The 22,812-nt window shown below is 42.4% G+C and overlaps 1 protein-coding gene across 3 annotated transcripts in view; it reads left to right on the plus strand.

The window, feature by feature from the left end:
* Window positions 1-22,812, plus strand: part of bi (T-box transcription factor bifid) — an 88,589-nt gene that overhangs the window by 14,839 nt on the left and 50,938 nt on the right. For 2 of the 3 annotated variants that reach the window (XM_089263443.1, XM_089263444.1), the window contains exons 2-3: window positions 20,362-20,475; window positions 20,562-20,724. In XM_089263443.1, the coding sequence (XP_089119569.1) occupies window positions 20,362-20,475; window positions 20,562-20,724 (277 nt within the window). The remainder of the gene's footprint in view (window positions 1-20,361; window positions 20,476-20,561; window positions 20,725-22,812) is intronic. The other variant, XM_089263445.1, reaches the window with a different exon arrangement.

A 22,812-nucleotide genomic window follows, 5' to 3' on the forward strand; every position in this document is an offset into this window, starting at 1 on the left:
CGCCACGTTCGTTGTCACTTTGAGTTAACAACTCGATTACACGCAGCGACTGCGCTGCCGCCGGCCATGTGCAATTTTTGAATTATTAATGAATCTCAGCTACGGCTACAATGAAAAAAAAAAAGGAAAAGAAAAAATAAAAAATACAGAAACTGAGCAGCAGAGACTGCGCTAATAAAAAACAATTAATATAAAGTGTATGTTTAGTGTTGACAGTGTTGCATTTGTTGTTGTTGTTGTTGCTGTGGCTGTTGTTGTTGTTGTTGCTGTTGCTGTTGTTGCCGTTGCTGTGGCTGTTGTTGCACTCTTTGATTATTTGTACTATTAACGCGTCGAGAAGTCGTTATTCGCCGTCTTGTTGTGTGTGTGTGTGTGTGTGTGTGCGCACGCACCTCGTCGTATGTAATTACTTTTAGTTGGCCATAATTTGTCAATTGCTATTTTGTTGCACTGGCAATCGCAGCAGCGACCAAGAGAACAGCAGCAACAGCAACAACAACAACAACAGCGTTGCTAGCAGCAGCGGAAGTGCAAGTGCGCAATCAACAGGGCCAAGGCGAGGGAGCGAGAAGGGGAGAGAGCGAGAGAGAGAGAGAGAGAGAGAGAGGGAGAGAGTGAGAGAGAGAGAGAGAAAGAAATAGATAGACAGCTAGCGCCAAAGAATTGTGGAGAGATGCAGCTACTCGCTACTCGTTACTCCTTACCAGTTGCTCGCCTATCGTTACTCGTTACTCGCAACTCGTTACTCGTTAATCATCACTCGCTACTCGCTACTCGCTACTCGTTGCTTCTGCTAAACCATGAAGCAAGTCTCTATAGAGACTTTTTTCTCGCATGTAGTCGTCGCCATTGGGTAGTTCTCGCTGTCTCTTTCTCGCTCTCTTGAATGCAAGACTTTCAGCTATTTGGTCCGTTGGTGGAGCTGTTTTTCAGCGACTTCTACTTCACGCTTACTCTTCATATTTCCATATAAGGTTTTAGCTGTTCGTTCACTACTCCTTAGCTGGCTTCGTCTAACAACATTTTATTCCATGAGCTGCTTCTGGTTACATATTTGTTACTCGTTACTTGCTACTCGCTGCCTGGATGGACTATTTGCCACTCGCTTGACATTGCTTTTATTGATCCAGAGCATATTATCTTCTTCAAGTTCTTCTCGTTACTCGTTACTTGTTACTCGTTACTCTCTGCGACTACCTTGTCATTAATTTTACTTATCTGATAAGTTATTGATCCACAGCCACATGCCACCATCTTGTCATTACTTTTACTTATCTGATAAGCATATTATCTATCAAGCGGACTGTTCAAGTTCTTCTCGTTACTCGTTACTCGTTACTCACTACTCGTTGCTGGGATAGACTTTTTTGCTACTCTCTAGTCATAGTTCACATATATCTGCTTAGTTCTCGATGCACAGCATATTATCAAGTGGACTCTTCAAGTTCTTCTCGCTACTCGTTACTCTCTACTCGCCACTCGCCAGTCTTTAGCCCGCAGAAATATATGCTAAGCAAACTAAACCCACTCTTACGCCCATTCAGCGCCTCATTTAGTACAATTCGTAAATAATCTCTCGTTTCTTTCTACTCGCTGAACCTGTTCGACTGCAGCGGCGCCTAGCTGCGTTCCTCTTGGCCGCTTCGCAAGCCCAGCAGCAGCAGCAACAACAACAACAACAACAACAAAGTAAATATGCCAAACGAGCCGCAACTGAGGCTCAAGTCTCGGGATCCAGTGTCCCATTGTTGTTGTTGTTGTTGTATTTTTCATTTTTTTTTTTGGGTCTTCGCTCTCGTTTGTTTGCTCGTCCGTCCGTCCGTCCGTCCGTCCGTCTGTCTGTTTGTCTGTGGGCTCATTCGTCTGTGCTGCGGCATGTCCTGTCTTGAGAGCCGCTTTGTTCGCCTGCCATCAGGGACAACAGAATCGACGCTTTGTTTGCGTTTCTTCTTATTTATAAGCCAGGTCAGCTGTCCCTCTTCCCCCCCTCTCTCTCTCTCTCGTTCTGTGATCGAGGCAACCCTCATCCAGCCAACATGCAACCCTGTTACCCTGTTTGTTTTGTTTGTTTGTTTGTTGTTTTCTTATTCACATTTTGTTGTTGCTCTTGTTGATCGTTCAATAATGGGCCTGGAGCGCCAGGTAAGCCACATTCGCATTCACACTCACACTCACACTCACACACTCGCAATCGCCTCTGTCTTGTCTGCGCTGTGCCTTCGGCTTGGCCTGTTGTTGGCTTTGTCCATTGAAGCATCCATCAGTGGCATGGACTCCGTCCGCCCTCGCTGCCGGCTCCGCACGGAGTTCGGTTTTCGGTATCTGCATTTCATTATCAGGAGCCGCTGGGCTTCGAGCGTGTTTGCCTGTCAACGATTATCACGCAGCTGAATCAGCTGATTCGGCCAGAGAGCTTTTGGCCAAAAGCTCAGCTGCATCCCAACGGGGAAGAACGAGGCGAAGAAGAAGAAGATGAAGTGAGCACAGCCGGAGGGAGGTAGTTCGATCAAACACCTGCCTGCTCGAACTGATTTTCGACTGGGGGGGTTACCTATTCCCTGGCCACTCTTAAAGCTATGAGAGCTTTTGGCTTGAGCTGAAAGGGGGAAATATTTTTGTGTTCTAGAGTTATTCATTTAGTGGATTTATATTTATGTTAAACTAATTTAAGCACAATTTGATTAGACATAGAAATCCCGTATTGATATTTTTCAGCAGGGTTTTTTTTTTTTAAAGCTTTTTTTAATCATTTTTAATATTTTTTTTATGAATATAATTATTATTAATATTATTAAAGTTTTTTTTAATATTACTATTATTATTATTATTATTTTTTTTTTATTATAATTAATATTATTTAAAATTTAATTTTTTTTTAATATTACTATTATTATTATTAATATTTTTTTTTATTATAATTAATATTATTTATATTATTTTTATGAATATTTTTCATTAATTATATCATTATTATTATTATTATAATTATTATATTTTACGAATAATAATATAATTATTATTAATATTATTAATTTTTTTTTAATATTACTATTATTATAATTATTTTTTTTTTTTATTATAATTAATATTATTTATATTATTTTTATGAATATTTTTCATTAATTATATCATTATTATTATTGTTATAATTATTATATTTTACGAATAATAATATAATTATTATTAATATTATTAATTTTTTTAAAATATTACTATTATTATCAATATTTTTTTTTATTATTATTAATATTATTTATATTATTTATATGAATATTTTTCATTAATTATATCATTATTATTATCATTTTAATTATTATAACAATAAATATTAATAATTATCATTATTTCAATCATTATTTATTATAATATTGAAATAATAATAAAAAAATCAAATTAATTAATTCGAGTCACAATAAAATTGAGCAGTACTAATATTAATATAAATTATAAATATTTATAAGAATATATATATATGTATGTATGTATGTATGTATGTATATACATATGTATGTGGCTTGCATTCTCATTATGCAGTCGAGCTCAGAGAATGAGAAATGAATTTTCTTCTTCGCGCTGCTCTGTCGATCACTTCGATTAATACGTTGTTTGGCCCCAGCCACGCCCACTTGTGCAACTGGCTACCTCTGCCTCTGCCTACCCCCTCGTTGTTGCGCCCTTCGCCTGGTGCCCGCTGATGAAAAGTAAACACACCACAAATTGGACAGTGGAACACATGTTTGGCGCGTTAAATGCTCGAGCGTGTTATTTATAACGTTTTTTTTTTTTGCTCTGCCTCTGTCCGCAGTCTGTCGTTGTTTGTTGCTGCTTTTTGTTGTTTTTTCTGTTCTTTAACCAGGCCAACAGCGGACAAACGGCAACAGCTCTGGCTGCGCCTTCGTCTGCGGCATTGGCTCCAGACACCTTACCATTCCCCAGTGTTCTCTTGGCTCTTGTTGTTATTGTTGTTCTTGTTAAGACGCGTGTACCTCTGTTGCCAGTTGTTGTTGCTGTTGTTGCTGTTTGGTCAACACCTTTTGTAGACTTTGGCTCTGGGCAAGAAAGTTCCACAAAAACAAAAAACGAAGTGAAGAAACTGAAGAAACGGCAGCAGTTGTAAGTGGCCCTCGCTGCTGCGGCAACCGCAAGAAATATGCGTGCGGATAGAACGTCTGTGCTGGGTCGTCCTTTTGGGCCCAGTTTATGACAGTCAGAGATCCGCTTGGTCCTTGAGCACAACTGACGCCGGCGCAGCAACAGCCGCAACAGGAGCCGAGCGACACGCAATGCCACCGCCACCAGGCTGGCAGCTAATTGTATCTGAAAGATACATTTTTCAGTGCCAGCTACCCGAGCTGGCTAAGCAATGGCAACTAGTCGATAACCAGACTAGACTGCGCTAGGCTGATCGGTAATATCTCTAGCATATAAGAGCTGAGAGCTACTCTCCAGCTGTCATGCTTATTGGGCGAAAAGTATCTGAGATATGGGGGGCTAAAGAGTCGTAGAGATGAAGCAATTACGAGTTATGTTCACTGAATAAAAATGTAGCTGAGAGATACCCTATAATGTGCTAAGTGGGCAACAGTATCTGAAGCTGCTAAAAGATACTCTATGTAGATGGATACTTTAAGGTTAATACCTAGGCCATGCTGCTTATTGGGGGAAAAGTAGCCAAGAGTTACTACTAAGTATTGCATCGCAGATAGCTGGAAGTAGGTATTTCAGTTAGGGAAATATGAGAAAAAGGTATCTAATAGATACTTCAAACTCATAATATACCGTGCTTCTACTGGAAAAAGTATCCAAGCAATACTATCCGAGTTTCATATGCCTAGCTCATTGGGGTAATGTTACTAAATATGATATATAAATAATCTTTGCTCTACCTGTAATACTCTATAGCCATACTTATGATAGGAAAAGCCCATCTGTTCAACAGCAGTATCTAAAAGATACTTTTAGATGTTTAATGTCTTATAAGCGAAACATAAGACCATATATAAAGAGAATATAAAGTAATTGGATAGAGCATATATAGAGTATATAGATAGTGGATGGTAGAATGTAGAGTATTTAGAAAGAATAGAGTATATATAGAGATATAGAGCATACATTATAGAGTGTAGAGGGATAGAGTATATATAGAGTATATAGAGAGTATATATGGTACAGTGTAGAGTATTTAGAGAGTACAGAGCATATGTATATAGAGATATAGAGTATAGAGTGTTGAGGGATACAGTATATATATATATATTATCTATCATACAAGAATGATAATCTTCCACGGTCTTGATATATGTATATAACTGTAATGGTATCTATATATTTATACATATAGATATATATTTACAACCATATTTATGTACATCTATATACGCATTCATTTACACACATATCTTGATATGTCTATCTATCTGCTCTGTATTATATTTCTGACTATTTTTAAGTATTATTAGATTACATTTAGACGATTCGCTCTCAAGTCTTATCAAATGATCGATTATAAATAAAATTTCATTTCGTTGCGCATAAATTTCGCTCTCTATCTCGCTCTCTCTCTCTCACTCACTCTCTCTGCCTGTTTCATTGTTTGAGCAGCTAAAAGCTGGCTAATAAGATAATAATCAGATAAGATTAGATAAGCACATTTCAGTTTCAAGTTTGATTTGCATGGAATTAGCATTCTCATCTCGAGATTTTCGATGAGAAAGAGAGTTTTGACTAGGCTATGCCCAGATCTGTATATATGTACATATATATGTATATGTATATGTGTACTGTATATGTGTATATGTGCGTATATGTTAGCCGCTTATCTCGCATCTATGCAACTCGCTCACATCCTGGCGGAAACCTCATCCAAAAAGTGTACAACTTTTTCACTCTCTCTCTCTCCCTCTCTCTTTCGCTCGCTCTCTGTTCGCTGCCCACTCGCAACAGGTGCCCGAAGAGAGACGCTGTTAAAGGCTTTTGCTGTTGCTGTTGCTGTTGCTGTCGCGTCTGTTCGCTTATCAGCCAGCCATAAGGCAGCCAGCCCCAGGTAGCTTGGCTGAGGTTTCTGCACAGTTTCTGCGAATCGTGTTGATTTGATTTATTTAAACAAGCAGGCAAAAGCCAAGCGTTGGCCAGCCTTATCGCAGCGCCTCGATCATAAATAAGAATTATGCTTATAAACATGCATTCGCGCTGGCGAACCGCATGCAGCACCGCATGCACCACCCATGAATGAAGCCGGGCGTGTGGATGTGGTACCTACCTGAAGTCGCAGCAACAAGTTCGCCTCGCTCTCTGCAGTCACACACACACACACACACACACACACACAGAGAGAGAGAGGCCAACTCTGTGTGTGGGACATTAGAAATGGCCACATTCAGTTTCCTCAAACAGAAACCCCCCGTCACTCTCCCCTGCCCCACTGGGAATGGCATCCAGTTTGTGGGGCCTGTTAACAACATTTAAACGCAGCTCGTTTAGAATCTGATTGTTTTGTGCTGCGCCCGTTGCGTTGGAGCTCCTCGTTGACTCGTTATGATGCCACTCCATCTCCATCTCTCTCTCTCTCTCTCTCCATCTCTCTCTCTCACTCTGTGCTGGTCTTGGAGCTAGTTGACTTTGAGGATTTATGAGTGTCTGACGTGTGTGATGACTGTTATTAGCCCCAGCTGCCCCTGCTTCGTCCTCTCCCTCTCTCTGCCTCTCTCTGCCTCTCTCTGCCTCTCTCTGCCTCTCTCTGCCTCTCTCTCTCTCCCGCCCGTTGCTCGCTGATTGCCTTGAACGGATGTGCGGCTGGGCAAGTGCCTGTGGCTATGCGGCCAAAGCCTGCTGCGATCCTCGTCTCTTTGATTAGCATCATTCGCTTCATTCCGATCAGTCTCATCATTCATTCATTCAATTCCATCACTTTCCACGCTCTTATCTTTCGCCCTAGCCTGATTAAATATATTCGCATTGTCATTCAAATCATTCAACATATTTGCATTCATTCTCTCCATATATTGGATAAATCAATACTATGATTATCCTCATGTCTTGCATCGCTTCAATGTGTCTCGTTTCATTGATATCATTTAACTCAGGCTCATAATGATGGAGGTGATCATTTATATCACTTTCTTCATTATCCGTATCTCTTCCGTTTTATCCATATCAATATTTATTATCCACATGTTTATAATTAAACCTTTACAACATTTTTTTGGGCCATTCTCTCTATTCTTATCACTCATTGTCATTATCCACATCCTTATACTTTATCCCTTATCTGCGTCATTTTATTAACTTCCTTTTAATCATTTTTCAGTATTATCCATATCCTTTGCAGCATTCATCTGTTTCGTTTTGCTCTCAAGATCTCTTATCAATGTATATAATTATCCAAATGCTTTTCCCTAATCCTTAGCGTTTAGCATAATACTTTTATGCTTTATCCATGCCATTGTTTTCATTCTTTTTATGAAATATTATCATCCATATCCCTTTGTCCATAGTCATTATCCTTTAAAAATCTGCGTTATCCTTTTCATTATCCGTTAATGAATAATCCATATCTTGAATAATTTCATAACATTATCCGCACCCATCCTATCAGTTTCACTCCAATTCATATCAATTCCGAAAATTTCCAAAATATCTTCAGTTTTCCGGCATTAGCCACACAGGAACACTTGGGTTATTTACATGCTACGGGCACCAATGCCTGCCCCTGCCACTCCTGCCACTCCAAAGCCCACATAGAGTAGGCGTGGCAGCTAAGCGTCCAGCGAACGCATTTCGAACTGTTGCTATATTTATACATACATATATTTAAATTTAATTTGGCTTAACCAAACGAACTGCCTTCGCCCAACCGCCGCCCAACTGCCGCCCACTATCTGCCAGCCGGCAGCCACGCCCATTTGGTTTCTTAAGCGTTTCTTTATCTTGGCTTTGCTTTAAGCTCACTTAAGCGCTAAATGCGCATAAATTACTTACACTTTGCCAAGCAAACATTGACAGCGCGCCGACACGCAGTACAGCCACGCCCCCATCTCACCGCCCGCCCACCACGTGGAGAATTCGTGAAGAGCGACGAGCGCGCAAATCAACGAGCCGAAAAACATTTGACGCACAATTTAATTAAAAACAAGACAAGCAAACGAAAAGCGTGATCCAGCCAACCCCCAACCAGCCCCTTGGCTAAGGGCAGCAACCCCCAACCCGCTGTCTCGCTCTCTCTCTCACTCTCTCTCTCTCTCTCTCTGTCTGCGCTGCCCAAGCATATTTAAAACTTGGTCATAAATATTTAAATAACGTCTTCTATCTGGTTTGTCTCCTTGCCTTCTCGCTTCATCTCCTGCTGCTCCTCCGTCTCCTGCTGGCCCTCCATTTGGCCATCTATCTATTTGTAGCTGCATCTCAGTTGTGATTCTTATTTATTTTTTATTTTATTTTTTTTTGCCAAGCGCCGCCCCACGCTGTTTTTTTTTTTGCTCTCTGCTTCTGTGAAGTGTTTCCACTTGCGTATCTATGAGATACTTTTTGTATCTTTTGTGCTGCTTTCCATCCACTTGTCAATTGAGCGCAAAGATACTTGTAAATTCCTAAGCTCAAGCGTAGCTACAGAATTTACCTGCATAGACAGACTTTTCTATCTGTATCTCTATTTCTGTATAATATCTTTAACTATTTCTAAATATATCTGCACTTACATATATATTGATCTATTATTTTTTATTATTTATTAAAAGTTTTATTTATTGCTGCACTCAAATTAACTGTATTGAAGTACAAAAATTATTATTATTATTTTTTTTTTTAATTTCCAACTTCAATTAGAGCGAAAAAAACAACAAATGCACTTATAAAAGTTGCAATTGAAATAAAAAATTGCTGCAAAATTGTTTTCATTTTCTTGTTTGTTTTTTTTTTTTTTTTCTGCCTCTGCCTTTTATTGCTGCTGCGGCTTTTGATTATTGTGCGAAAAATCACACAACGCACGCAGCCAGCGGCATGCATATTAAACAGCATGCGTGCGAGCGAGACAGCCAGAGGGTGTGGGAGAGGGCGAGGCGTGCAGCTGAACAAAAATTAATAAATAAATTGCCTTAAATAAGCGACAAGTAGCATAAAACGGCGGCAAATGCGCACGCAAAATAAAACACAAAAAAAAAAACACACACACAGACACACAAATCAACCAAATTTATATAAACGGGTTGAAGATGAGCAGTAAAAAGGCAGCAACAACAACGGCGAAATAAAATAATAAAGCAACAAAACTGGCAAATCACAATCAAAATTAAGCAGCAGCAACAACAAAAGCAACAGTAATAACCGTTTGCTGCTTTGCATGCAAAAGAGGCAGCGCCCGATTGCTGTCGCTTTCGCAGTCGCCGTTGCCGTTGCCGTCGCCTTTGCCGTCGCCTTTGCTGTCGACGGCGTGACAAGTGTAGTGAAATGAGCAAACACATGTGCTTCGCACACACACACATGCATATGCACATGCATATAAGCACACACAGATAGAACGCAGGGCATAGGACAAGCAAAACGGCAACAACAAAACAACTGACCAACAGCGCAAAAATAAAAATTAAGCAAAGCGCACAAAGCAAACAAAGCAAAATGCCAACACACACACACACACACACACGTGCATGCATACATGCATAGAGAGACAGCGAGACAAAAGCACCAAATAAAACTGTTGTGCGGGGGCGTGTGCTATCTCGCTTGCGCTCGCCCACTCAACCGCATGCAGCGCAAATGAACTGCGTGCGGGCAGAACGAGAGCGCGAGCGAGAGCAAACAATGTGTGCAGAACTTTGTTGTTTTTTTGCGTGTTTTTTTTTTTGTGTGTTTTGTTTTTGAACTAAGACAGCGCAAGCGAGTGAGCGAGCGAGAGAGCGAGCAGGCGAATGTGCAAGAGAGGGGTGGGCATGAACATGGACATGGGCTGGTGTGGTGGTGTGGTGGGCTCGTTGGCAAAGTCCGAGGCCAGGGTGTGCAAACTGTCGCCGTCGCTGCTGTCGCTTGCGTCGTCGTCGTCGTCGTCGTCGTCGTCGTGTGTTTTGTGTGTCTGTGTCAATTGACCGAAAATGATGGCGACTGCGGCCAAAATGTTGAGCAAAAATGGCGCACATGTGTGTGCGTGTGTGTGCATGTGCATGTGTGCGCTTGACAGCAGCCGCAATTATGAGCAATTATGACAAAAAAAAAAAAAAAAAAAAAAAAACACAAATAAAAACAAAAAATAAATAAAACCCCGAAAACAATCAAACAAACAAAAGCGACGGCCATTTGAGGTGCTCGGATTCGAGCTGAATTCGTGTCTGGTTGACGCTGGGGGTGGTGGTTGAAGCGAGTGCCAGTGGGTGGGTTGGGGCTGCGCAGGGGCGTTGTGGCGCCCATGTAAATAATAACTGTAATAAGCAGGGTAACAACAACAACAACAACAACAAGAAAACCTAAAATTAGAGTTTTATGCAAACAAAATGTAACAAATAAAACAAATGTGAATTGGGGTTAGGTAAGTGGACAAAGCTTTAGCTAAGTGCGTGTGTGTGTGTGCGAGTGTGTGGGGGTAGTAGCTGGAAGGGCAGCTAATTAGGCGCGCCAGCAATGGCCAGCTATGATTTCAGTGAATAATTTAATATGAATAGAATTTTGATAAAGTTTTCAGCCGAAAGAAATCGAAAAATGTTTCCAGAGCTGATTGTCTTTTATGGATGCCCCCCCAAATCCACTGGGAATACCCAGCACTCTCTCTACACACATCACGCTTTCTATCTCTCTCTCTCTCTCTCTCTCTCTCTCTCTCTCTCTCTCTCTCTTATCAGTGCAGCAATAATTCAGTGAACTCGAGCCATAGATCTTTTTTATGTTATTTGCGTCTTGTGTCGGAGAAGTGACATACGAAATGCCACATAAATCAACACCCAGAGCCGGCGCTTATCGATTGGGGGACGATCTACAACTGCATTTCAATTCATAACAATTAAATCGAAACAATAAACAAAACAAACCGAACTTGAAGCGCGGCTTGCGAGTGGAAGCCGACGCCGAAACTGTGAGAGATTAGAGAAACGGCCCGAAATATAAATATTTCGATGGGGCCAACGGGTTCAGCACGTTTTTTTAAACGGCAGAGAGAGAGGGAGAGAGTGAGGGAGAGAGAAGGATAGTGGGTGAGTGAGAGGGGGCTGCTACAGCTAGGGGCGCCCTCTGCGCTGTCTAGTTATCAAGCGCTTGCTCTGAAGACGCGCTGAGTTATGCGCCCTGCCCCCGGCTCGACCGTTAGCCGTCGCTGTTGACAGGCCGCGCATAATCTACCCCCTCCTTAACCTACCCAATTCTTATCGGCTGCAGTTGAGCTGCTGATAAGTCCAGTCAGTGTGGCTCAGATGCTGCATACTCTATGGATGCAGAGGCAATTGTGACTTGCTTGGCGATTTGGTTGAGTTTGGGTGGAGAGAGTGAGAGAGAGACAGAGAGAGAAAGAGAGAGAGAGAGAGAGAGAGAGAGAGAGAGAGAGAGAGGGAGGAAGGCAGAGAAAGTGAAGAGAAATAATAATAAATATATGGAAGAGAGGGGAGAGAAAAATGAGTTCAGGAAAGAGGATGATATAGAGAAGGAATAAACTAGATGGAGGGCAGTTAACCAGAGAGAAGGAGAAATCAAGAGAGAAAGATATAGGGAAGGATAGATAAGTAGAAAAAGGTAAAATCAATGGAGACAGAGAGAGGTAGAGAGAGACAGAGAGAGAGAGAGAGAGAGAGAGAGAGAGAGAGAGAGAGAGAAAGATAAAGAGAGAGATAGCGAGAGCGGGAGCGAGAGATCCAGGCAAAGACATAGAGATAAAGATCGAGATAGAGATCGAGATAGTAAAGATAGACCTCGAAAAATCAAGACCGGGATATAGAGAGAATGAGAGAGAGAATGAACTGAAACAAGGAGAGAGCAAGTGATAATCAAGAAAGACAAAGAGAGTAAGGCAGAAAAAGTGGAGAATAGTAGAAAACGAGGAATAGATGGACTGAGGTAAGGAGAGACAGGCATAGAAATAGAGACAGAGATAAAAAACAATGAAAGATAAAGATCGAAAGCAAAAAGAAAACAAGATAGGCATAGCTTATATAGAGCAGATTTACTATGAAGTTGAATATATGGATAGATAGCTTCCAATAACCAAATATTCTATGTAAATACAAGTAGAATCTAGAGATCGATAGTTGTCATGGGTATTACTTATGAGAAGAGCTCTGAATAAACTCTAAATCATTTCTGTAACTAGAGCTTATTCAGAGTTCAACTTGAGTTCAACAAGTCTTCAATAAAAAGACATAGAAATCTCTGTAAATAGATATAAATTGGATGTGTATATAATGCTCAGAGTTTCTCAGCTCGCCCACTTACGTAGCCTCCATTTCGTGCAGAGCATTTGAAATTCGTTGCACTCAATCGAGCCGCAATCGCATTTGGCTTCGGCTCGTTTCACGCATTTTCCATAATTAAGCGCACAAATTGTAATTACATGCGATTTGATTTATACATACATGTGTGTATGTATGTGTGTGTGTGTGTTTATATATACATACATACATTCATAGTGATTGAAAGTTATTTATGTTTAATATATTATATATTTATATTCATACAAATACGAGCTGGAATTCCCACAGCGCGCCGGACAGCTGAGCACTTAATCCTAGCGCCACACAAGCAACAGACGCAGCCTGGCAACAGGATTGCCTTTTTAGTTGCTTCTTCTTCTGCTTCGTCTCGTTGTTGTTGTTGCTGTTGTTGAGGCATCAGCGCTCAGCGGGTCGCTTGGTCCCTTCGGTCCGTTTGCGTCTGGGCCCCGCTTAATGACATGGCCATTCATTCTGGGCCGCAACGAGCGAGGCTGAGACGCTTGTGGGCGTTGCCGCTAACTGACAGCCAGCCAGCCAAGGGGCAGGACGCGTTTCGCTGCATGCGAACGAAACTGAGAGAGGGAGAGGAAGAGAGAGAGAGCGAGAGCGAGGGAGTTGGCGGTGTGGAGGAGTGTAGGAGGGTTATCTGTTGTTATGCCTTCATAAATTGTTTTATTATTATATAGACTTGAAATATGGCCCATAAGCAGACGTAAGCGGTCGCTGTCAGTTTATTGGTTTAACTAATTTGGGTTACCTTGTCCCTGTCCCAGTCGCTGTCCGTACTGCCGCCCCTAACGCTGCCCCCTCCACTTGAGCAACCTGTGCTGCTCTCTGCGCCTTGGGTAATTAGCCTTTATGGCTGCAGCTGCTGGTGCTGCTGCTGTTGTTGTTGTTGTTGTTCCTGCTGCTGGGCGCTGACAGCCACTTTGACAATTACTTTGACGTGCGCTGGCTAAACTATTTTTCACTTTCATTTGGCAAATTTGTCATACTTACTCCGTATGCCGCTTGAGTAATTGATATTTTGCTTTGACATGCACTTTGACAGCTACTTTAATGTTCACGTTAGAGATTAATTGGATATTTGTATGGTATATCTCAATAATATAGTTATTTATTATAATGATTTTGATATTTGGCTCAACATTTGCTTTGACAACCACATTGACAGCAACTTTAATGTTCATGTTAAATATGAATTGCGTGTTTTTGTCATATATGTCTAAAATATAGTCGTTTATTATAGGGATTTTCATATTTGGCTTAACATTCACTTTGACAACCACTTTGACAGCTACTTTAATGTTCATGTTAAAGAAGAATTGCGTGTTTTCATGATATATGTCTATAATATAGTTTATTATAATGATTTCGATATTTGGCTTAACATTCACTTTGACAACCACTTTGACAACTACTTTGACATTCATGCTCAAAATAATTCAAAATAAATTTTAACTTAAATATAAATATAACCATATATTTTTGTCAATTTTGACACTGACTTTGCCATTGACAACAGCTTTGACAGTCAGTTTAAAGTTACCATGATCTTATTGAATTAACTATGTATCTCAATTTTTTCAACCATCCCTTTGACGTTCACGTTAGGCTACAGTTGGTATGCATCAATCGAACTTAACATCTTCATTCATCGCTTATGTAAGTGACTTCCACATGCAGCAGCTGCCGCTGACATCCGCTTTGACGTTCACGTCAAATGCTAATTCAACTTAATTCACAAAAATTTGTCAAATAAATTTCACAATTCGCAATTCGCAATTTGCATGCAATTGTAATTCAATAAAATTCAAATTAAATGCCAACAGCTGCTGCCCAATTGGACTCCTGTTTCACTTCCTTTTCTTTCCATTCCATTCCTTTTCGGGAGCATATGTAAAGAGCGTTGTAATCTCCATGTTAAGCATATGCACCCTCCTTGCGCCAGTTATCGATAGTTATCGATGCACATTCGAAAATGTGTTGACAAACCTGCCCAAAGAGATTAAAGGATATCCACAGAGTATGCCCCGACCTCTCTCTCCCTCTCTCTCTCTCTATCTCTCTCCCCCTCTCCTTCTCTGTGTAAAACAAAACTAAAACAACGAACAAGGAAAATAAAATATATGTGTATACAAAAAAAATCGACAACAATTTTGTTGTCACAAAGGCGAACTGTCAACAGCCGTCGCTGCTGCCGCCGTCGCTGCTGCTGCTGCTGTTGTTGTTGTTGTTATTGTTGTTGTTGGCAGCTGCAGGTGCTACTTTAATCCCCGCGCTTGTTGACAAAGCAGCGCGGGACGCCGCCAGAGCCTTTGTCTTAAGGTCTGCACACACACAGACACAGACACACACACACACACACACACACACACACACACACACACACACACACACACACACACACACACACACGGGACGACTGTCGATTTGAGCAGCAGATAAAAAACATTGACAATTGACGCTTCTTTGGCAGTCTGGCAACGTCTTTGTGCCCTCAGCCTCAGCGATAAGCGACGACGCGGCGCACAGGTGCATCAATGGACAGCATTTAGCTGCGGCTGATAGCGCAACGCCTTTTAAATGTGCCACTGTGCCACACGGCTACTGTCTTCAAGCATGTGTGTGTGTGTGTGCGTGTGTGTGCGTGTGTGTGTGTGTCATTCTAATTTCCATTAGACTTACCAAACTCAACTCCAAATGAAGTTGCAAGCAAATTTTGACTGGAAATCAAGCGTGCATCAGGCTAAAGGCATATAGTGGAATGTTTTATGAATATATGAAATGGAATTTGAAAGAGCTCAAAACAGTTGAAGATTGATGGGAATTGGTTAAAGTGTATGATAGAAGCATAATATATATATCAGTCGAGCAGAGTTTAATGTAAAGCCAGTCTAGAGGGAAGAGGAAATCGAAAATCAATAGAAAAGTTAATGCAGATGTAGAAAAAGTATTTAGAAAGAGTTAGACTTGTTGGTTAGATACATATATAGAATGGTAGGATGCTTTGAGGGTTTCTGAGGAAAGGGATTCAATAGGATCTGACCAATCTCATTGTTAGATCCTTCTGAATCCACATTTCTATTCCTATTCCTACTCCTACTCTGAGGAAAGGGCTTCAATGGGATCTGATCAGTCTCATTGTTAGATCCTTCTGAATCCACATTTCTATTCCTATTCCTACTCCTATTCCTGCCCATCTTTTCTCTTGTTTGTTTGCTATCCTTCCTCGTTTTCCTTGCCGTTTTCTATACGGCTTACAGCGACAATCTATTGTAGGAAATGCTCTAAGCTTGAGGTCGCCTATAGTCGCCTCTACATATTTGAGCTCTACTCGTTTCCTAACTTGAGCTAAGCTTTTAATAAATATATTTTATAATTTCTTTTCTTAACTTTAAATATCAAGCATATCCAGTGAACTGTTGAGGGAAATAATGTAGTGATCAGCTGAAGGTAGAGTCTAGAGCTATGATCCATAGCTCCCGCTGCTCTTCTCTCCCTTTTTGGGTGCTCTCTCTCCCATTTGTTCGCTCTCTGCTTTTCTATCTCTGACTTACTCTCTTCCTCTCTGTCTTCCTATCTCTCTCTATTTCTCTTCTTCTCTGTCTTGCTATCTCTGTCTCTGTCTCTCTCTCTCCCTCTCTCTCTCTCTCTCTCTCTCTCGATGATTTGTACATCTATTGATAAAAAACAAACACTTTGTCTTTCTTTCTCTTTCCTCCCTTTCCTCTTCCTTCTTTTGCCCAGCTAAGCCCTTACCTAACCTGCAAAAGTCTGGGTTCTCTAGCTCAAGTGAAATACAGCTAAAGTTTAGGCATATAATCCAAGATGTTCCCTCTCTCTCTCTCCCTCTTTCTCTCTCCCTCTCTCTCTCTCTCTCTCGCTCTCTCTCTCTCTCTCTCTCTCTCTCGCTCTCTCTCTCTCTCTCTCTGTCTATTTATTTCTCTCACTTTACCTCGCTTCCTGTGATAAAGGCTATGCAACTGTTTGCTAGACCTCCCTCAGCTGCCCAATCGAACTATAGAAATTGGTGTGTGGCTACCGTTAGACTGGATAGAGTCACCACAGTCACGATGAGTCGCTGGCTCAGTCGTTTGATATGCCGCGCACCTTGCCCCGGCCATTTGATAGCGTTTAGTGCTCTATCATTACGTAATTCGGACGGCATTTATATATGTATGTCTGCCATATAAATATATTTTATCAGCGTTATCTGTGGCTCTGGCATTGACTTTGGGCCCGGAGCATGTCAATGGAAAATCGAAATGCCAATTACAACTCAATCGCTGTGGCAGGCAGAGGTAGAGGCAGAGGTAGAGGCAGCGGTAGAGGCACAGGGAATGCAGCAGGCAGCAGGAGCCGAGCCCAAGTGCTTGAAGCCAGGGCTAATTGATTAGCCATTAACCTCAATAGGGATGCGAGCGAGTGAGCCAGGAGTATGCAGCGGTACAGCTCACACCTCACACACACACACACACACACACACACACGCGCGCACACACACACACGCACTCGGTCGCCGGCTTAATTAGGCTTAATTATGGGCTCGCTGGGTCGAGCCCAAGTAGCCTGCCAAACACTTTCAAGCCACATTAACAGCTCGTTGTTGTTTGTTATTGCACTGCAATAAAAACAGCCAGCAGCAGCAGCAGCAGCAGCAGAGAGAGAGAGAGAGAGAGAGAGAGAGAGAGAGAGAGAGAGAGAGAGAGAGAGAGAGCTGTTCATATGAGGAAATTGAATTAGCTGCAGAGAAAGAAATAATGTGTGGCCCCTTGAACAAAACAAACAACTTTCGGTCAAAAGGTGCAAGTTTTACACGTAACGATTTGCACGAAGCCAACAAGACGACCAAGAAGAAGAAGAAGAGGCAGCAGAAGCAGCAGAAGAATATGAAGCAGAAGAGGCTGAAGCAGCAGCCTCAGCCTCAGCTTCAGCCTCAGTCTCAGCCTCAGCCTCAGCCTCAGCTTTGGCAAACACAAACGAGAGCAAATCGTTTTGTTGTCGAGCACAGCTCGAGAGAGAGACAGAGAGAGGACAGAAGGGGGGAGCGGGGGGTGGCAGCCAGAAGGGGCTGTGGGGCGTTGCTGTGCGCGTGTGGTGGGCCGATTTGTTTTTAGGGGCCAAGCGTCTTGGCTCCAGTTGGCGCTTGCGGCTATGGGGCTATGCGACGCGACTCGAGCTCCAGCTTCAGCTTCAGCTCTGGCTCCAGCTCAGGCCATAACAAGCTGCCAACAACTGGCGCCAAGTGCTCAATAATGTTAACGAGCTATTCAGTTAAGACAACAACACAAAGCAACAAAACCCAAAAAAAAAAAGCAGAAAAAAACAAAAAAATTGAGGAGAAGACAAAAAGGAGCAGAACTGAAACGATGCCAAGAGGAGCCCAACTAACCAGGCAGACGTGCCACGATGCCTCAGTTGCCAGTGCCATGTCCCAAGTCTCTCGCTCTGTCTCTATCTCTATCTCTGTCCCTGTCTCTGTCTCTGTCTCTGCGCGTCTCGTTTGCTGCTGGCTCGCAAATAAAAAATAATTTGCAGTCGAAAAAGGCAGTCGAACGTGGTGGGGGGAGCGCCGAGGCCCAGTCCGGCTCAAGGCAGACGCGGCCTGAGCCAAGACGTGGGCCGTTGGCAGCAGCAGCGGCTTTTTGGCATTGCGAATGGCCCGAAACGTTTGAATACCCTGTAAATGGTGAGTTGATATTAGAGAGAGAGAGCGATAGAGAGGGAGAGACAGAGGGAGTGAGAGAGAGAGAGAGAGAGTGAGAGAGAGAGAGAGACAAAGGGAGGCAGAGATGGTAACAGATAGAGAGCGAGAGAGAGAGAAGATAATGGATATAGGGAAAAGAAGATAACAGATAGAGGAAGAGAATATAATAACGACAGAAGGAGAGACAGGATACAGATAACAGATAGAGGGTGAGAGAGATAGAGAGAGAGAGGGAGGCAAAGATGGTAACAGATAGAGAGCGAGAGAGAGAGAGAGAGAAAAGATAATGGATATAAGGAAAAGAAGATAGCCGATAGAGGAAGAAAATATAATAACGATAGAAGGAGAGAGAGGATACAGACAACAGATAGAGGGAGAGAAAGAATATAACAGATAGACAGAGAGAGAGAGAGACAGATAGAAGGTGAGGATAACAGATAGACGAAGATATAGAAGGTAACAGATAGAGGGAGAAAGAAGCTAACTAACAGAGGGAGAGGGTAACAGATAGAGGGATAAAGAGAAGGTAAATGATAGAGATAGATGGGATAGCAGATAGACAGAGGGAGAGAGAAAGTAGATAACAGATAAAGGCAGAAGGAAGGTAAGAGATAAATTGACATGATATATCAGATAGAGGAAGAGTGGTTAACAAATACAGGGCGATGCGATAACGATAATGATTAGAGAAAGTGAAAAGAGAGAGGTAACTGATAGATGGAGAGAGGGTAACAGAAGAAGAAGTAAAGGCTTAACAGATAGAAAGAGGATGGAGGAGGGTATTCAACAGAAAATGTAATAGAATAGTGGATGGATTTCCCTCAGCATATTTTACTCAAAGACAACTAGGCATATAGTTCCTGATTTCTCATAGTTCAAGGTTATGTATAACATATGATTATGTGTGATATATCATTATTAAATATGAAATATGATATATTATTATTCTGCATTTTCATATATAACTCTAAATGGCTGAGCTTAAACTACAAAGGATTTTAGCTACGATCTAAAAATTTCTTGAACTTCCTCAACTTTGTTTTCTCTCATTCCGCTTAAATTCCTTAACTCCTTCTCTAATATTTCTCTTTATACACATCTTTTCTCTTCGCTTCTTTGCCCACTTTTATGCACTTACAGCGTATGCTTGCCGTCGTGCATGCCCAGCTGGCGCATCTTGAGCGCTCCTGCTCTGCCCACTGGCTCCGCTCCATCTTTTGCAGCTCTCTAAATAGAAACATCGCTGCAGTTCGTTCAGTCAGTGGCTCGGCCTGTCTTTCGTCCAGCCATCCGTCCGCTCGTCAGTTAGTCATTTAGGCAGTCAGACATCAGTCAGCTTGTTAGCCTCTGCCCAGAGTCGGGCTCGCTTGCTGGCCCGGGCTTGTTTGGGGGCCTTTCTGGCGTTGGAGTTTTTGCCTTTTCGCTGCCTTTTTTTTCGTTTTTTTTTTTTTTCTTCTTTTTCGTTCTTTTTATCAAAATGCAGGCGCAGCTGATGATGATCTGTGAACATGAACAAGACGTTCGTTAAATTTGATTCATGAGGCGCTGGCGCTCGACCAGAGCCAGAGCTGGAGCTGGAGTCGAAGACGGCGTCCAGGGCAGCGATTGAGTGATTGCTACTTAAACTTATAATTTTCATATTTGTGTGTGTGTACGTGTGTGTGTGTGTGTGTGTGTGAGGGTGCAGCCCTTTACTTGGGTGGTTAGCTGGGGCCAGCTAGAGCCTCAGCCTGCTCACTGATCGCCTTGGCTCGGCCATGTAATTTTCGAGTTTGCGCATTGCCACCAACATGGCCCGAACATGGACTAAGGCTAATCAACAAGGCTCGCTCGCAGTCGCAGTCGCTGCCGCAGTCTTAGCCTTAACCGTGGCCAATTTGAATTTCGGACTCGACGGCCAGTCGAACGCCAGTCTGGAGCTGGAAACAATTTGCGGCTTGGCGCCACTTGATAACCTGGCAGCGACGTGGCGACTCGACTCGACTGATCGCCGTTTGGGGTTTTGTTTGCTTTTCGCCAGGCACTGATAATGATGATGATGATGATTGTGATTGTGAGAGAGTAACTGAGTGCATGTGTGTGTGTGTGTGTTGCATCTGTTGAGCCCGCTGGTGGGCTCCCTGAGAACCGCTGCTGCGTTTAGGCTTTATGCCGTGCTGATTAATGTTTTATTTGATTACCCAGCCAAAATGACTTGTGCTCCAGCTCGCTCTAACCACAATCCCCCCCTCTCTCTCTCTCTCTCTGTTGCAGACAAATGTTTCCGCAAATGAAATTTCGTGTTTCGGGTCTCGATGCCAAGGCTAAATACATATTGCTACTGGATATCGTTGCGGCGGATGATTATCGTTATAAATTTCACAATAGGTAAGTGTGTCTGTGTGTGTGTGTGTGAGAGTGTGCATATACATACATATTTCAATATATATTAATCCTCCTTTTTACCCAAACAGTCGCTGGATGGTCGCTGGCAAAGCGGATCCCGAAATGCCAAAACGCATGTACATCCATCCAGATTCGCCCACAACGGGTGAGCAATGGATGCAAAAAGTTGTTTCATTTCACAAATTAAAATTGACCAACAATATTAGTGATAAACATGGATTTGTAAGTACTGTACGTCTTCTTTGTTTACCGCATTAGTTATTTAAGCCCTACATCCTGACTACAAAAAACGTGTCTCGAAAAAAAAAAAAAATACACTTGAAATCAAAATACACGATATTTATTTTCAGTTGTTTCTTATCTATTATCATCGTAACTGAACAAATGGCATCGATGGCTACAAAACTTGACAGGTTGCAAGAGTTTCGGAGTGATGTACTTTGAAAGTGTTGACTAACTAAAAGTGTGCGTTGAATTGAAAGGCAATCTCACATTTCGGAATGTGTTAGTATGGTGGTAAAGTAATTCGGAGTTTTTCGGAGTATTGGAAAATATGATTTTTTACTAGATATGAGTGTTTTATGTAGGCTTGACATCAAACAAGTTGTGTGAAGAGTGATTCGGAGTGATGAGTAGTCCTTCGGAGTAATGAAAATTATGAATTTTTAGTGGTAATGCGTGTTTTGTATGAGAAATATATTTTAAATAATACAAGTTGTGTGAAGAGTTATTCGGAGTAATGACTACTCTTTCGGAGTAAATTCGGACTAATATAAATTATGATTTTCTGCTAGCTATGCGTATTTGTTAAACGTCCGATGTAGTGTAGATGGTTTTAGCAGTTATTCGGAGTGATGGCTACTTTTTCGGAGCTATGAGAATCTTGAATTGTTACTAGCAAGTAAATGTGGGTCAGTGCACAATATGAATTTCTGCTAGAAATGTGTTAATATAGATTTCAAGCAGTATGAGTGGTTTTCGGATTCATTCGGAGTGATGAGTAGATTTTTGGAGTATTGCAAATATTCCATGCGAATTGTGCTTAAAGCGTAATTAAAACATGTTTTAAAAGTAATTCAGAGTAATTCGGACTTGCTCGCAGTAATTCGGAGTGCGCATCTTAACTTGTTTTTAAAGCAATTTGAATGCTTTCGATGCGCATGTGTGTTTGGCAAAGTAAAGGCTATAAGTTATTCGGAGTAGTCTCTGGTATAGCTATATATCTATTGATAGAGCTGTTGATTCGCCAGTTTCGCATTGCTGCAACTGGAAATGTCTCTCATTTCCGCAGCTCGTTGACAGCTGGACGAACACGTGCTGCCGCGGCAGTCGCAGCTGACATCAAAGCAAAGCATTATCTAACTATATCACACATAAAGACATGTGTGTGTGTGCGTGTGTGTGTGGAGGAAGCTCCAACACTCGCCTCCAGTTCCTGCTGCCAGCGCACTTATCAATGCAAAATTTGCGTAGCTGGCAAATGCTTTAAGCGCTGCCCGGCGCCCACTTTGAAGTATCGCAGCCAAGCAGCGCCACAGACAGAGAGAGAGAGAGGGAGTGAGAGAGAGGGAGGGAGTGTGAGAGAGACGCACAGCGTCTTATCTAAAACTTCTCACACGCACGGATAAGACGCGCATAAAGACAGGAACGGCGTCTATGACGACGACAACTTTCGTTTCATTGCTGTGGCGCAGCGAGCGCCAAACAAATTGGCGGCTTGGCTTTTGGTGCATGGTGGTGCATGGTGGTGCTCGGCGGCTGCTTGGTGGTCAGTTTGTTTGTTGCCGCCAAGGCCGCTGCTTTTGAACTTTGCCGCTGCCGATCGCGTAAATTTCATCAACTGCTGCGCAAATTTTGCAGTTGCTTTTTTTATTGATCAGGCAACGGCAACGGCGGCAACGGCGGCGGCGGCATCGCAACGGGTGGGCAATACAGCGCATGATGGCGACGCTGGCGGGCGCCATGCAGTTTTGTCATGTCTCTGCCGGCCATCCCCACCGCCGCCTTTAGCAGTGCTTTGCCTCTTTGCATGCCAAGTCATAAATCGCGCGAGCCGAACAAGACGGCGCAGACATCAGCGAATGCCATAAGGGCTACAACAACAACAACTACAACTACAACAACGTCGTTGTTGTTGTCTCTGTGTGCGTGGGCTTTGGGCTCCTCCGCTAAGTAGCCTGTGTTGGCCATTAATTTCGCTTAGTTCAAACGCCGCGTGCCGACACAAGGCGCTGCGTGTGTTCTCCGCCCAACACAGAGAGGGAGAAAGAGAGAGAGAGAGAGTGGGCGAGAGAGAGAGGCAGTCGTTGCTCCAACAGC

Source organism: Drosophila navojoa, chromosome X, assembly GCF_054131105.1.
Source record: "Drosophila navojoa isolate 15081-1374.11 chromosome X, UAZ_NAV_1.0, whole genome shotgun sequence".
NCBI classification, from domain to species: domain Eukaryota; kingdom Metazoa; phylum Arthropoda; class Insecta; order Diptera; family Drosophilidae; genus Drosophila; species Drosophila navojoa.